The sequence below is a fragment of the Crocodylus porosus genome, unplaced genomic scaffold (genome assembly GCF_001723895.1).
Source record: "Crocodylus porosus isolate Cpor-Errol unplaced genomic scaffold, CroPor_comp1, whole genome shotgun sequence".
Lineage (NCBI taxonomy): Eukaryota > Metazoa > Chordata > Crocodylia > Crocodylidae > Crocodylus > Crocodylus porosus.
The window spans coordinates 60,634,966-60,651,779 of NW_017728950.1; the positions used below are offsets into that span (position 1 = coordinate 60,634,966).

The window sequence follows — 16,814 nt, forward strand, 5'->3', positions numbered from 1 at the left end:
ATGCTGCAGCAACACAGATTAACCCACTTCCCTGGATCCCTCTCACACCCTGCTCTATTAGGTCTAGGGGAAGTACAGCTTAGTAATTTCCAGATGCCTAAGATGATCTTACAGAGATGTGTGATAGAAGAAAAATAGTTTTACTTATCAATGTTTTAATTTTACTTAAACTGGATCATCCTAGATACCCAACTTGGGTACAGAAGGTAAATATCCAACAGCGGGTAACCCTCTACCTAATCTACAGGCTGTGGCATACCAAAAGGACCTGAGGAACAAGGTGGATGTGGTCTGGGTTGCTGCACTGACAAAGCCCAGGAATGGACAGTGAAGAAGGAAGAAGAGAGGTGGCAGCTGAGGCCTGCCTGCAGGTAAGGGTCGAACCTGGAGGCTAGGCTCAAGGAACCCCCAGAGAGGCATGAGAAAGTGTTGTGAAATCATGAGAGACATTGGAAAAATGACTTTAGTTGCTTCCCAAAGGGTCCCAGGCTGGAGGAATGGCTGGAGGTAGGTTGTCCTATCAACCCCTAGCAAATAGATTATTGGGCATGAAAAGAGAGTCTGTTTAGTGCAACTTTAAGATGGGAGAGAGACTCCTGGAGAGCCAGCTGGACAGTGGTATTTAAGGAACAAATAGACTAGGACTTGTTTAGAAGAGGAAACGTGCAGCCGTATTGCGATTGCCGCATAACCAAGAGGGTGTACCAATAGGTTATGGTGAACAGTGGCAGTAGAAAGAAGAAAAATATTTCCAACCATTAAGAGGAAAATAAATGGCAAAAAATGGGAAGACTTTTTTTTAATTGTAAATTTAAATTCAATGCCGTCTCTTTATTATTGTGGTAGAAGCATTATATACTGCACTGTGCCATCTAGAAAATGTAACATCATTGCTTCCAATTAAGCTATGATAATGGTTAAACCTCTTCTCACAAATAAAAGGACTGAAGGGCCTTTTCTGTGCAAGAATAGACTCCTGAAAGCAGAGAATTATGAAGAGGGCATTTGTTATGAAGCATGGCAGGACAAAGAGCCATCATTAACTATTTTTAATAGGTGAGCTAAATGGAAGTGACATAAGAAATTACAGCTGCCACAATAGTATAATTTACGTCAGTGTTTCCATTTTATAAACTCTCTCAAAAGCTGGGTTTATTAAACTCAGTCATAAAAACAATTCTAGGTTGAAAATTGGAATTACTTGGCTAGTTATTAACCAGTAAGCAAATAGAGCCAGCCTCAAAATAACTGCTTGTTCTCCTCCTTTGATAGTCCTGATCCAATGCTTACTGCATGCTTACCTAGTACAGTGAAGAGATCCATGGTTAAGATTCACCCACAGGCCTCTTCTGAGCTTAAACTGACGAAGGTGCTACAAGATACTGAACAAAGCAAATCATTCTATATGACCAATTTGCAACTGAGAAATGAGCCAAGACCTTCAACTCTCCAAAAAGGGCCAGATTTTAAAGAGAGTTACAGTTGAAATTGGGAAATGAGACCTTCTAACGTTCAAAAGTAATGTTAGATTTTGTTACAAAAATGATACATCTTAAAAAAAACCCAACCCTGTTTGAAACAACCATTTTGAAGACCTAACCATTTTCTCACTGATATGTAAGCCTTTATTTACTATCACGCTTTTAACTTATATTCCCCACCTAACTTTAACTTTGTTCCTCTTTTTAGGCCCATAATCAAAAAACATGGCTGGTCATATACAGTTGATTCTAATAGTCAAGACTATGAAAGTACACAATCCCCGATGCATTAAATTAGGTCACATGCAAATAGTATAGAGGAATATTTAATGAACAATAGATTTCTTTGGTCTTATGAATGTGTTGTTTATGTAGTGTTGCAAAGACTGCACCCTGGAAACAGTCTGTGTTTTTTACTTTATTAACTAATAGTTTTAAACATAGCCTTTTACCATTATAATTAGGGCCTGGTTTAAATTGCAGGCCCAGCTCACTAGTATCATGGCTCGATTATGGGAGAGGCTACCATTTTCGTGCTTGGGTCATGGTGCTCTCCCCTTACCCCCACGATCATGCCATGACGCTAGTGATTGTGGGGAGAGGGAGGAGGGAAGACTCACCTGGCAGCGTGCCTGGTAGACCCAAGCTCGGCCAAACTCATCTAGCATCGTGGCAGAGGCTTGGCGGTGCCCACAGCCAACAAAGGGTTGCGAGGCAAGCAGTGGCTTTGGGGGGGGGGGTGTGCTCTGGAGCATGGATGGCATCACTCACACATGGGGGACCCCAGCCTCACTGAACTCACCTGGCATCACAGCGGCTCAGCAGTGCCCGCAGCCTACAGCCAGACTCGCAATGGCAGGCAGGTTTGGCTGGGCTGCCTCAGCCACGCCCAGCGTTGCCCCCGTCCCTGCCGCTGGCTCTGCTCTGCATGCAGGATCCCCACTGGGGCAGCAGAGAGCACTTCCCTCCCACTGCCTGCCCACCAATCCACTGGTGCTGCTGCATCTGGCTGGAGCAGGTAGGGGTAGGGACTGGGAACTGCACAGCAGTGAAGACACCCCCATGGCTCCTTCTTTTTGCAAGGAAATACCCCATGACGTGGCTGCTTGCTGGGGAGCTCCCCAGCAAGCGGCCATATTGTGACATTTCCTTGCAAATTGCATTTTTTTGTGAAAATCACTTAATTTCATGATTTTTGTGAAAATGGGAAAATTGTCATTTAAACCATGCCCTAATTATAATGCACTGAAATGAACCCCTTAGATTGAAATGGTATTTTATAAGTTTCTAGTAAATCATTCTAATTTTCTTTTCTATATATCTTTACAAGTTTTAAGAGGGCAGTATTCAAGTTGGGTGTGCTGTTATCAGTCAAGTAGGTCAACAGTGATAAATGATTATGAACACTGGGAAACTCACTAGATAGCTTAACTGTATATTTTCAGGCATTCTAAAATTTGTTTCTTTATAAGAGGTATAATATTGGTAAAGAAAGTAGCATACTTCTTATGGTGTTAACAGGGTTCTAAAACATTTCCTATCTTCACTTTTTTTCTAACGTGGACTTCTGTATTCAGACAGCTGTAATTGCCAGGCCTTCACTCTCTCATTTGAAAAGGAATGATGCAAAAGCTGTTATGAATAAATGTATATCCTAAATGTATATCCAACAGTTGGTGTAAGATGGATGATGTAGGTAGGCTGGTAACTAAGCTATTGGTTACCTGAGGAAGGGAAATAGGAAGCTCACTAGACTATGGACTGGAAACCTATAAAGAACTGGTCATTCACAAGCCATTTTAGAGGGACCAGAAAAAAAGGGAAAAGGTTGAGCAAGAGAAGAAGGAATGTGGTCTCCTTATAAAATACTGATTAAATCTCAAAGATGCTCAGGACTGCTGAGGAAACAGAGATAGGGATTTGTGTATAGGGCTGTTCTGTCTTAAAGGCCAAGTCTGATTTGACTTCAACTATCACATGTCCCTGAAGAATTGAAATATAAACCCAAGTACCCACAACAAGCATAGGACACCTGAAAAAGGGGGAGCTTAAACTACTGGAGTGTCTGGGAGTATTTCTGTGTATATGTGTGTGTGTGTGGGGGGGAGGGGTTAGCATTGGCCTTAGAGCACGGGAAGATGAATTATGGGGTCCCAAATCTGAAAAAGAATAGCAGAGAGAGTCCATGCAGGACCATCCCTGCCTAAACCATCCCAGCTAAGTGTCTGTTTAACCCACTCTTGAAAATTTCCAGAGATGGTCATTCTACAATTTATCTAGCTGTTCCAATATTTGACCAGCCTCATAGTAAATTCCTAATCTCCAACTTAAATTTCCTGTTGCAGCTTGAGACCATCATTCCTAGCCATTCCCCCTATGACCACAGAGAAAAGCCCATCTCTACCTTCTCTGTAATCATCCTTCAGGTATTTGAAGACTGTTATCAAATCACCCTTGGTCTGCTCTTCTCCAGACTGAAAACCCTCAGTTCTTTCAGTGTGCCCTTTTGGCTAGGGACAGAAATTACACATAAACCAGTAACACAACAGAAGTTCAGTGCATCTAAACCTCTTTCAAAAGCGTTGAAACTGATTTAAGTTAACACTGGATGGATGTAGTATCAGACTTAACAGATTTAGGTTAAATTGGTTTATTGAACTTCTGTTCCAGATCCCCTTCACATTCAAGTTAACTCACAGTTTCCCAGCATCCCAGGATGCTTTGCACCTTCCCCACAAATCCTCCCTCACAGGGCAGGTGGGCTAGCTTTGGCCCAAGCTGTCTGCTCATGCTGAGCAGGGAGATGTGCTCTAGCTCCCCCAGATTCTGGCCTGGCCCACTACAGGCATGTGGCTGTATTTCTGGAATTAAAAGTGAATGCCTGTTCACTTGTTTATCAATCAATGCAGCTTAGACTAACCTGCAAGACTGAATTGATTCAGCCTTGGATTTTTTTGACTGTCTATACTTACCCTTTAAATCATGAGCTTGCCCTCTTAAGATCTAACACATGGTGTTAAGATGTCAGAAAAACTGTGTCCTTACTAAACACCACTACAACTCTGCCTGAAAACCATTTCAGGTGTGTTGGCAACAGACCAACTGCTCTCACTCCCCTGGTATAGTTCTTTAAGTAGGGTTTACAACTAAATGGATAGCTACCACCTCAAATCCCTTGTTTTAGAATAAGGTGCATCTGCTGTGTTAATGTAATTATTTGATTAAGTTGATTACTTGATTTCAAATATGCCTACTAATTTAACTTTTATAACTATCCAGCTGAATCCTGACTTTAGTAGTGTGCTTATTATTATAGCTGTTATTGTTATTATAATTATTAAAAGTGTTACTGTAGCACCTATGAGCCCTAATCACAAATAATGTTCTCATTGTGTTAACTGCTATATAAATATAGAACAAAAAGATTGTCCCTGCCCTAAAAAAAAAAAAATTAAGATGGCAATAGATAAATGGAAGCAGGGACTGAAACCTGGAATCCCCTTCTCAGTTGAGTACCCCAGCCAATAAACTACAGTCATCATATTTTATTTGAATATGCCACTCACTTTTGTTTATTCTCTTACTGTAAGCTACCTTGACCCTGGGTGTGAAGGGTGGCATATAAATCCAACAGACATATGAATCAATAAGTACATGCTCATGCTTATGGTCCTCTTTCTAGTCCTGAGCATTTCTTTGAAAGGCTGCTCACTAAAGGCAGTTCCCTACTTAACATGTCACTGTTTTCCATCCCACTCTGAAGCACCTCATGCTAAGACCCTACCAGAGGCTAGGTACCTACAAGTTAGGCTCAGCAATGCCCAAACCCTTTACTGAATCTTGACTATTATCAGATCCATAACAAAAGGAGCAGAATAAGTGAGTGAAAGGAGGTATCTCACCCTTTGAAAGTACATGCAATTCAGCAGAGTCTAAGGCTTGGCTCAGATAAAAATGTTGTAGTGGATTAAAAGAACCAGTTTGGTCATACTAGTGTAGTTTCCCATGTATGGATACTCTTAAATTAAGTTGAGCGCACTGAGTGCACTTTATACTCAGTTTAAGCTAGTTTCTTACTGACTTAAGGATACTCAATATAAGGTATTCAAACCAAAATAGGAGTGCCTACACAAGGCTGAACTCATTGAAGCAAATCACAAAATTACTTGATTTCAACTCGCGCGATGTCCATATGTAGGCCTAACACATTGTTTCTTTTCAAGAAATACAGAGAGATGGCCAGTTTCTTCCATATCCAATGATATCGTCTAGGTTTGAGAAGGAAAAAAAATACACTTCCTCTTTGATGAAGCGTTCATTCCCAGCCCTATTGTGCCTTCCAGATATAACCTTGGATTTAATTATTTCTTGTTAGCCCCTTCTCTTCTTATCTTAGCGTGGAGTTTATATTATAAAACAGTTTCTTTTATGTGTGTTTGTAATTTCACTGCAGAGAACTCTAAATAAGGATGCCTTTCCTTAAGAAGGCCAACAAAATACAAGCTTCAAGTTTTTTTGGCAAAGGGCTTTTTGGATATAGAATTACAATGTGTTCATTACATGGCATGTAAAATATAAGTCCCACCACCACATTTAGAGGAAGTTAGAAAAGATGTACTGTACTGAATGTTGCCTTCTAATAGTGACCTAGCTTCAGCCTCATCTGTGGGAGGTCTACTACTATTCCATATTTCTGTAGTATTTTCATTGGAAAGCTAAGTATCATTATTTAGATTTACATTCTACCTTATCCAGAAAGGCTCAGACTGGCTTACAATAAATGACAAACAACCCATAGATAAGAAACAACAGCGCACACTTCAAACCATACCTCAAAACTTGAAAACTCCCCTCTACCTCTCTCCTTCCTGCCACTACTTTTTCTTCCCCACCTATCACCCAGAAGAACAAATGATTTGGCCAATCCCAGTTGTGCTTCCCAACCACCATTCTCCCCCTTTTGCAAAGTCTGGATGCTACTTGTTCTTCTTTTCATTTATCCCTATTTCTTCACCACAATTTCTTCATTATGTAATCAAAATCATCATTTCATCTCTGGATAGAAATCGGCAAGGTGAAAATCTAAATAATAAAACAGCAGCCATGTGTTTCAATGGACTTGAACTAAAGAAATAATTAGAGCTGAAAAACTATTCTTTAGAACCAAGGCCTTGGGGTAGCAAGCTGGAAGTTGTGCTGAACACAAAAACAGCGGGGAAGTCAGGGGGTCTAAAAGGAGTCTATAAAATGACAAGATTGTCTATCCCGTTTGTGCTACTTTTATTTTTCCTTATTACACAAAACAAAAATTCCCCCACAAATTTGTTGGCGCTACCGATAACTGGCGGAAGTAGGTTTCACTGTATTAAGAAATACTTCACTTGTATAAGGCAATGGCATTTCTAAACAAAGAGATTTAATGCCTGGTCATAAATCAAATTCTAAACAACTCCTTTCATGTATCAATAAGATCCTATAGCAAGCCTTCTGTGCACAGAATGGAAGTTCTGTACATGGCAGGCTTGCAGGGTGAGACCTAAAATAAGTTCACCTGTATTAAAAAAAACAACAAAACCCAAAAACAAAACTTGCATTAACATTCCTGAGCTGATTTGTTATCAACTCTTTCAAAAGAGCAAAACATACAACCAAAAAAATAAAAATATTACAAAATTCTGCACTCGCCTGTCTTTGTAGTTTATCACGGTATCTATAATAGCATTCATCTGTTTTGTCAGTTTAGGTGGGTTGGGCGACAATTTCTCTGCAGGGGGTCTTCCTCTTCTCTTCTTTGCCTTCTCCCCGTCCTCTTTCCCAGAATCCTTATCCACATTTCTTCGTCTCTTCCGTTTTTTAAGCCGAACTTCCTCTTCCATCTCTTCCAAATTGCCGTCTTCAATTGCCTGTCAACCAGATTCAGAAAAATTACATTTTTAAAACAAAGGACTCAACAAGAAAACACCTTTTTTTTTTTAAAGGAAGATACAAATGCATATATTTATAAATAAGCGTTCAAGAGAAAATTCAGTTAGTGGCAATCAAAAAGACACCAAATTTAAAGTAATTAAAGAAACCAGTTCCTTTAGAGATGCATGTTAATCCAAACCTTAATTCCACCTATCAAGTTACAATTGTACACCTTTGAGGGCCTGTATTATTATCCTGGCAACTCTACAGCAGGTCAAACATTAATTTGTTCACTTTTGTAACAGTCATACATGGTGTAGTTATGAGTGAAAACATCCTTTCTGTGCATATTTACACACAGGACAGTTTGCACCTGGCATAGATTCCAATGCAGGAAAGAATACACAGCTCTGTCTATACATATGCTTAGGTAGTAGCACACCAGATTCAGGCTTCTCACACAAAAGAGTTTCAGTGACTTACAAATCACGTAAGAGTTAAAAAAAACCCACCTCTAAAATTGTATAATTCTCATTTAGTATAGTAACCAATGGAAAGGCAGAAGCAGTGACAATAGTGTTTTACAGTAAAGATCACTCATACCATCGGATGAAAAAATGGAAAAAGAGAAATACCACACAGTCACAAACAATAAACACTAGGTTCAATTACCTGTAAATGTGCGCTTTTAACCAGAGCCAGCAGCACTATGCAGACAGATAATAAAATCTCTACGAAAACAAACCAGGTATAAAAGGAACCTGTTCATACACTGACTAACAGATCCATGTGAGAAACCAAGAAGCTGAACTTTCTTTTTTTGCTTTGGGAAAAAATCCACAAAGGGGTGGGGGTAGGGGGAGAAACTTGGGTCATAAGCAAATTGAAATTAAAAAGAAAGAAAGAGAGAGAGAGAGAGACAGAGAGAGAGGGAGGGAGAGACGACAAGAAAATCTTAAAAATCTTAAAATTAAGCTTTATGATTAATGCTTTCTCAGAACATAGCTGATGTTGATATTTGTCCCTCTTGCCTCTCAATATTGCCTTGAGTACATGCAAATGCTAATCAATCCTTTCTCGTAGCTGAAAGAGCTCTAATCATAAGGCAATTACCTTCATTTCTCCACAGCACCAAACATGGCTAATATTTATGATCATGTGAGTATAACAATCAATATAAAAAGAGTGATTACAGCCCAGACATAATTTCTTTCACTTGTGAACAATGTCTCTTGAAACACGTTTTGTGAACAAAACCTGGTGCATAACACAAAACAACCTGGCATGTTAAAAACGCCAGTGGGATTTCAAAATCTGTTTCCTATGCATTCTCCGATGTGCAAATCCATAGAACAAACATGAATACAGAATCCTGAGGGACAGCCTGAAACTAGGCCTTAATAATCAAAAGACAATTTCCATCATGCTTCCACAGCGTTCAGATAACCACTATGAAGGAGGCTTGAGATCTGATGAGTTAGGAAGAAAAGGAAGGAAAAAAAATCTGCACACAAATTCATTAATATTCATTTGGCTAAAGCAGGACACCCACTATACACCACTGCAGCTAGCGAAGATTAAGAAAAGGAAATTTCTCCGCAAATCTCGAAAGCTAGAAATGCTAATAATAAATACAGCATGCAAGGCTGTCAACAGTTAATGTTATTGCTCTCCTTAAGCACTCAGTTGTACACAGAAATACGGAGAACACCGGATTTTGATGTGTTACACACCTACACATGCCTGTGATGTAGTTCTACTGAATCTTCAAGACGGCAATGAAAAAGGATATTTACCTTACCACTATCAGCAGGCCGGCTATCGGAAATCACAGTTAGTGGGGATAAAATTAACAAGCCAGCAAAGCAGCGAGCTGCTAGTCTCTTCATCAGCTGATCAGGAAAAAAAAGAGAGCTGGGGAAAGGCTATGTTTTCATATACAAGTAATTTTATTTTACTGAAAATTTAATACTGAAAGGATTGTGGATACTCAAATCTGCTGTTTCATTCTACCTACTACAAGGCCCGAAGCCTTCTTCCTTCAGCCTGCTTTAATATTGACAACTACTTATCATATTTTCTCCTTATTATTCCAGGCATCCAAATTAGATTTTTAGCTGGGCAGTTATCGATTCTTGTTAGCATTTTAATTATAACAGCAAAATTGAACAACTCCATGCATAATTTTAAAAATAAAATAAAATGTTTGCATTTTAAAACTGTACTTATTACAAACAATGCAATTTTATTGTTCTCTAACAAACAGACAGGCTCAGGTTATTGAGATTACTGTATAAGCTACTCAGAATAAAAAACAAGGTAAGAATTCTGATTTAGTGCACCTTAAAAAATGGTTATTTATTTTTATTTTACAAAAGAATATTTTGTTACCAAAACTGGTATCTGCTTGCCAATATTTTTTCCCTTAAACCCCCGCCCCCTCAATAAAACACAAACAATACCACTTCCCAAGAGCCTCTACATACCTCACTTACAGTTGAGTATGTAATTGTTGCTCAGGGTACCTACAGTTATTTTTGGGGGGGCAAGCAGACATGCTATAGGTAAAAAGAATGTTTTGTGATTTTTTTAAACCAATTTTTATTCCATCAAACCCCACACATAATAATAATAATAATAATAATAATAATATAAGCAAGCTGTGACATTTGCTTTTCCGCTCTGTAGATCTGTGACTAGAAGACAAATGACAACAAATTACAAGTCTGAAAATGAATATTTAAAAATTGCTCTTCAGCACTAATATGTAAATTCATTATTAAAATCAGCTCTTAAAATTATGTGCAAAAACATGTAAATTCATACACTGTTTTCCTTAAATTAAGGCTATAGTGCAAGCACCAGGAAACCAGTGCAACCCAAGAACACTCAAGTGACACCTATCTTTAACATTAATTTGACAATGGTACACTAGTATATCTTGGATTTTATGCTAAAATTCAAAACTAAAATTCTGATTCACATTGCTCCAAAAGGTGAAAAAAATGCTACTGCATATAATTAAAAAAGCAGCAGATTTAAAAAAAATATTTTATTCATATATACATATGAATGATGAAAGATTTATTAAACCAATACAGCTAGCTGAGCTCTGTGCTAGAAAAACTTACTGCACAGGGCTAGTGCCACATCACACAGAATGCCCTTCCAAACCTTTACCAGAACGGTAATGAAACAGATCCCAGAAGCAAATCTCCAGTTTCTGGTTGATGACGTGTTACGCAAGAGTGCAAGACACACCACAGACACATCTCCCATGTTCAACTGCCTCTGGATTAGTGAGGTGAGTAGAAAGGGAGTCAGGGAAAATAGTGTACAAATAAGGATTTAACACTTTCCTTCCCTAAAGAAAAGGAGATATGTGACTACAATTAAGTCTGGAGTTTAATCTTTTAAAAAAAGCTAGACAACACTGATGTGATGTGCAGAGCCCTTAGTTAGAGGCTAAAAATGTCTTCTATTCTCTGAGGACTCAGCATTTTGGGTGCAGGCTAAGAGAAAATCCTCACCGTCATAAATATGTACTTACTACAGCCAGTAGTATTTTACTGCAGTGTTTTGGTTCACTGTATATAAAGTATACTCAAACATAAAAAAAAAGTCCTTACTTGGGAGCCAAAATCCTGCAAGCTGCCCAAGTAGCAGATTTCTAAGAAGATTTGAGAGGAGGTGTGCATGAAAGGGAAACTCAGAAATCAGCTTCTGATCAAACAAGTGCATCAGTATTTTCCAAAGGCAGCCAGACAGAATCATAGAAAATTAGGCTTGGAAGGGACCTCAGGAAGTCACAGCTAGGGACAGACATTAAAAAATGCTTTACCTGAATTGATTCAGTCTTTACAGCTTAGTCTAACCTGGCTAGGCTGAATCAGTTTGCAACTGCAAAGACATCCCAGAAATGCAGGCACATGCCTGCAGTGGCTCAGGCTAGAAGCTGGGGGTGCTACAGCAGCCCTCCCTTCCCTTTCATAGTGCTGAGCTGAAGGAGGCGTGGCCAGGCCTGGGCAGGGCACTCTGATTAGGGAGGGGTTCCCCCTCACACTTCTGACCAGCCCAGCAGGAAATTGATAACAGCATTTATCACCCCTAACTCAGTGTTTATCACCCCATTAAGAAAACAACAGAGGGACATTACCAGCTACCTGTTGATTCTGCCTTTGTCCCATGTGCCACAGCAGGGACTGTAGCCAGCATGTGGTCTGCTAGCTAATGCTGAGGTGTCTGTGTAAGGCAAAGGGGACAGTGGAATCCCTGCTTAGCTGGGGGGAAGGGGGCAGCAGGGGGAAGCCAGAGACCTGCAGAGGAACAGATGAGAGGGGCCAGCTCTGCTGTGGAGCAGAGAGCCCTGCCCAGCCCAGAGAGCATGCTGGGATGCTGGGGAAGTCTGGGACAGACAGTGCATAAACCGGTTTGACCCAAATCAGTTAAGTCCGATTTTACATTCAACCAGGTTTCTTTCAAATCGTTTTCATCTATTTTCAGACTGGTTTATGTGTACTGAACATCAGTTCTGTTACAGGTTTAAACCAGTTTCTGGTCACTTAAACCAGTTTATGTGTAATGTCTGTCTCTAGCCCTAGTCCAACTCCCTCAGGACCAGCCCCAACTAGATCATCCCAGCCAAGGTTCTATCTAACTGTATCTTAAAAGCCTCCAAGAACAGAGACTCCATAACCTCTCTTAGTAATGTGTTCCAGTGCTTTACTACCCTTCAAGTGAGACGTCTTTCCGAAAATCTAACCTAAACTTCCCTTGCTGGAACTTGACACCACTGCTCCTTGTTCTGTCATCTGCCACCATTGAGAACAGTCTAGCTCCATCCTCTTTAGAACCACCCTGCAGGTAGTTGAAGACTGCTATTAAATTCCCCCCCACCAGTCTTCTCTTCTTGAGACTAAGTGAGGGTTCAAGTGAGGTTTCAAACATTTGGTCTGTCTCTAAGAATTGCTTTCCCACTACTGCCTGGAAGAGAAGGAGAATTTCCTGGGCTCCTCCAAGTGGAAGCCTTTTATTGCTGAAGACAGACACTGCACCATGAACAGTACAGAAGCAAAATATGAAAGGTCAAAGTGTAAACCTGGCTAGTTTCATTATGGAGGTATCCTCAACAAACACTTAGCTAAGAGCCTGGACAATCTGAACATGAAAAATATTCCCAGAAAAATGGATGCAATTATGTAAAATTACAGAGAAACAACCCATAAAATATCCACAGTTTTGATTTCTTAGTGACAGTTCTGTTCTTTAGGTGACCCTCATAATATTCACGACAGTCTTCCTACAAACAGATGTGCCCAAAGGGCAAATACAGAAATTAAAAAGAAAACATCGATCATTGCGAAACTGCCCCAAGGATGTCACATTAAAAATTAAATTTCCATGTTTAAGATTAAACAATGACATACAATAAAATATTAAATATTCTGCATTTATTTAATACCATTCATTAAAGTCTCTCAAAGCACCTTGCAGATTAACCCTTACAAGAGTTTTAATAGCAGGTGGTTATTAGACTCATTTTCTGTGAAGCAGAAACCCAATGGTGGGAGCGAGGTCACACAGTCAATCAGTGACAAAACTGGGAAGAAAACTCAATAGAGTTCAGGTGTTCAGTTCCATTTCTAACAGCTCAATGACACTACCTCAATAAGAGATATTGATTATGGACTAAGACATGAAACCAGTTTTAGGTACAATCACTAGAAGGTTAAAAGGCAGAATAAAACTATTGTCTTTGCCTGCAATCATCTTCTTCAGGCATGACTTATTATGCTTGTGAGAAAAGTCCTTAATAATATTAAACATATGGTACTTATCAGGCACTCCATTTTTAGATTAAATGAGAAAGTACACAGAACAAAAACATCTTTCAACATTCTGCACCCCGCAACCCGTCACTCGTTACCTCAACTCCCAACAACCTCTTCAAGGAGCATTACTATAGCTGGCTCCCTTCCCTCCAAACATCAATGCCTAACATCTCTCAAACCTGCATGAGCAGAGAACAAAGAGTTTTACTGCTTTGTTGCACCATGAAGACATAGAAGTGCTAGTGCATTAGTTTTTCAGCTAAATATTTTCACTGAAGGTATACCAAAAACAGGTGAAAGACACTGTCGGCTTTCCAAGCCCCAAAACAGAAATCCAGATCCAAAAAAGTCCAGAAAAAAAATCACTACAAACAAGGATAAACCAAGGATTGACTGGTCCTGGAAATTGCTCTTCTCTTGGAAGAGATTAAAGTGTCAATTTTGGCACTATAGCTGCCTCCCCCTCCCTTGCTCAAAGTGTATTTTCCATCAATTTTGTGGATGCTTTTCATAGGCTACAGAACCAATATCCTCCTCTGGAATGCCAGGATCTGACATAACAAAAGGACCACACAATCCAAGGTAAACCATTACTGGTCAGTCATGTAATGAAGGGTTTCACCACAATCCTTTTTTATAAAAGCAAACAAAACAAAACAGGATCTGACGTTTCAATCAATAAGGTATTGAAGTGTTTTGAAATGGGACTTCAAAATCTAAAGACGTGACAGCTAAATTAAATGGAATTTTAATGGAGGAGACCCTATTTGAAACCCTTCTTTCCCTCTCGAGTTCACATCACTACCTCCGCTCCAGTTTATATCACTGAGGTTTCTTTTTTAATGTTTTAAAACACAAGCAGAAAAGAACATAAATATAGAAATGTTGGATAGTCAAGGATTATATACTCCAGTACACCCAGATAGTAAATGAAAGATCAATCAGAACACAGTTTCAATACACTTATATTCAAAATAAATATGAGGAATATCAGGACTATATGAAAGAGGTAGTAAGATGCACAAACCCTATGAGTGCAAGAACCCAAATCCTTCAGAAATAAAAAGAATGCCTTATTCACATATTACACCAGTGACTTGCTCAGAGACACTAAAAAAGAAGTTTGTAAAATGACAGGCTAGTGACCAAAAATGGTGTGATAGATCAGCAATCAGGTACTGAACAATAAGTTACTTCTTCATACAACAGGACTCATTTACAGGTTTGGAAGAGGTGGAGAAAGGCATGAACCCAACTACTGGCATACCTTATGCTAAAAGAAGACCTAAAGCATCATCCATTTATTCCACATCCAATTTACCTTTTTAATCTCATCTTCAAGGTCCTGCACAGCTCTCACAATCCTTAATACAGCTCTACTCTTTTTCTTCCTACTTCTGCCCCAAATCGCTCATTGCTTGCATAACTATTGTAAGCTAACTCCCTGGAAATTCTCAGATCTGCCAACAAATCTTGCTTTCCCAAAGCTAATCTTCCTGATGATGTCTGCATCCTTTCCTGTGACTAATTGCTTATTATTTGCATAAATCTGAATGTGTTTGTTAGTTACCTTGAGACAGTGTCCCCGTCTTAAGTGTCTAGAAAACCCTTGTTGTATACAGCAGCATGTATGACACTATACTAATAATAAAGAATATGAAGTAGAGTAATGATACTAGGAAGTCACAAAATTCCAGACATGGCCAATAAGACACCACACATAAAATATGCTACTGATAATACAAAAAATGAACTTCTGAAAGTGACACAAAGATAATCAATGATCATCTTTTCTTATTTTAACTGAAATACATCCCTGTCCTGCCTTTGAAGCTGGATAGTGTTCTGTCATGGATAAATAAGATGAATTTTGCTAATTGTAGCTGTAATGGTTCAAAAATTATGCGAGAGGCAAGGATGTCTTAGGGTGGTATCTTTTTATTCTCTTTCTTTCCAAAGCTTGTCTATCTTTATCCTAACTACGTAGTTGGTCCAGTAAAAGATATCACCCTAAGACATCCTGGCCTCTCACAATATTGTCTTCATTCTGCCGCAGGCAAAACTGCAATGACTATACCTATCTTGCTTTCTCTGCTGCCCCCCTCTGTGGTGAATACAAAAAAAGAAGACACCCAGATAAAAGAATTACTTAAGAAAACTCCTTCCAGATCTATAGTCAGTGGGAAGGAAAGAGATTGAGCTCCTACCCTCTGCTTTCTAAAACTCAATATAAAACCAACAGTCAATTTTTTAAATCAATACTACCTTCTGATAAACTGAATTTGTATAAGTCAACAAAGCAGAAATGCTTCAGCTATACTATATTTCTCTGTGTCTGTTGTTAGATGTTAATTGAGCTTGTTTTGAAAGTGCAACTAACTTTTCATGGTTAATGCTGATGCATTTTTACTTGCCGTGGCACAATTTTATGCCCTTACAAGTTTTTCACAAACACAGCATTACCCCAGATGCTGCAAATATATCTACACATTTAACTTTCAACATCAGAGGCATCACTCAAGTCAACAGGACTATGTATATAAAGAACAGTTATGCATCTGTGTAGATGCTTACAGAATCAGATGCTTAATTTTTAATGCATTGGTTTTGCCTAAAAAAAATATTTTAATGAGACATTTAATCATTTGTAATATTTTAAAGAAAAAAATTGTAAACACAGCATTTATAATTTAAATTAGTTATCATGAACTCTGTTTGCAATAACACACATTTTCAGATTCATGTTACAAATCTGAATGTGGTTTAAACTAGTAATTTAAACAAATTCTTCAGTTTGAAGCACAGTTTAAAATCAGTGTCAATACCCTTATTTTGAAGTTGTGAACTTTGCACGGGAATATATGGGGGAAAAGAAAGTGTAGGAGAAATGATCGTTAGAGACCATTTTGGGGCGCATACACCTTTACCGGGAGCAGAACTGCTGGAAATTTGAAGCCATGGAAATAGTAAAGACAGTGGAAAGTCATCTTGGCGTTGTCAGGTGAGGCTGTTGGAAGAGGTCCAACCCTAGGTGGTCCAGCCATCTACTGCCATGATAAAAAATTATTAATGTTGACCTATTACTACTGTAGTGATCATATCCATACCTTCACATGCATAAAAAATTATGGAGCTATCAGAAAGGGACTTCTGTAGGTTATTCAGAAGGGAGAAATGAAACCAGTTTGATTTACCACTTTCATTTGAAGTATTACCATATCTTCTCATATACAGCACACCTACCCCCACCCCCCAAAATCAGCCCCCCATAATTGGGTTGTGTGTATTAAAAGGGGACCTGCTTTGATCCCTGCTCCACAGTGTAGCAGCTCCGGTATTATTCTTCAGGCAGCTGAGGATATCAGTGGCACACTGCTCTTCATTTCAGGGGTATAGTTTCATAGTTAGTAGGGTCAGAAGGGACCTAAGCAGATCATCAAGTCCGACCCCCTGCCATGGCAGGAAAGAGTACTGGGGTCAAACAACCCCAGCAAGGTGATTGTCTAGCCTTGTCTTAAAGACCCCCAGGGTAGGAGCCAGCAACACTTCCCTTGGAAGTTGGTTCCAGATCCTAGCTGCCCTGGCAGTGAAGTAG

The 16,814-nt window shown here is 39.2% G+C and overlaps 1 protein-coding gene across 4 annotated transcripts in view; it reads right to left on the minus strand.

Annotated features, from left to right (window-relative positions):
* The window catches only part of SMARCA2 (SWI/SNF related, matrix associated, actin dependent regulator of chromatin, subfamily a, member 2), a 190,649-nt gene that overhangs the window by 30,282 nt on the left and 143,553 nt on the right, over positions 1-16,814 (minus strand). For all 4 annotated transcript variants that reach the window (XM_019554883.1, XM_019554887.1, XM_019554885.1 and 1 more), the window contains one exon: positions 7,167-7,384. In XM_019554883.1, coding sequence (XP_019410428.1) covers positions 7,167-7,384 — 218 coding nt within the window. The remainder of the gene's footprint in view (positions 1-7,166; positions 7,385-16,814) is intronic.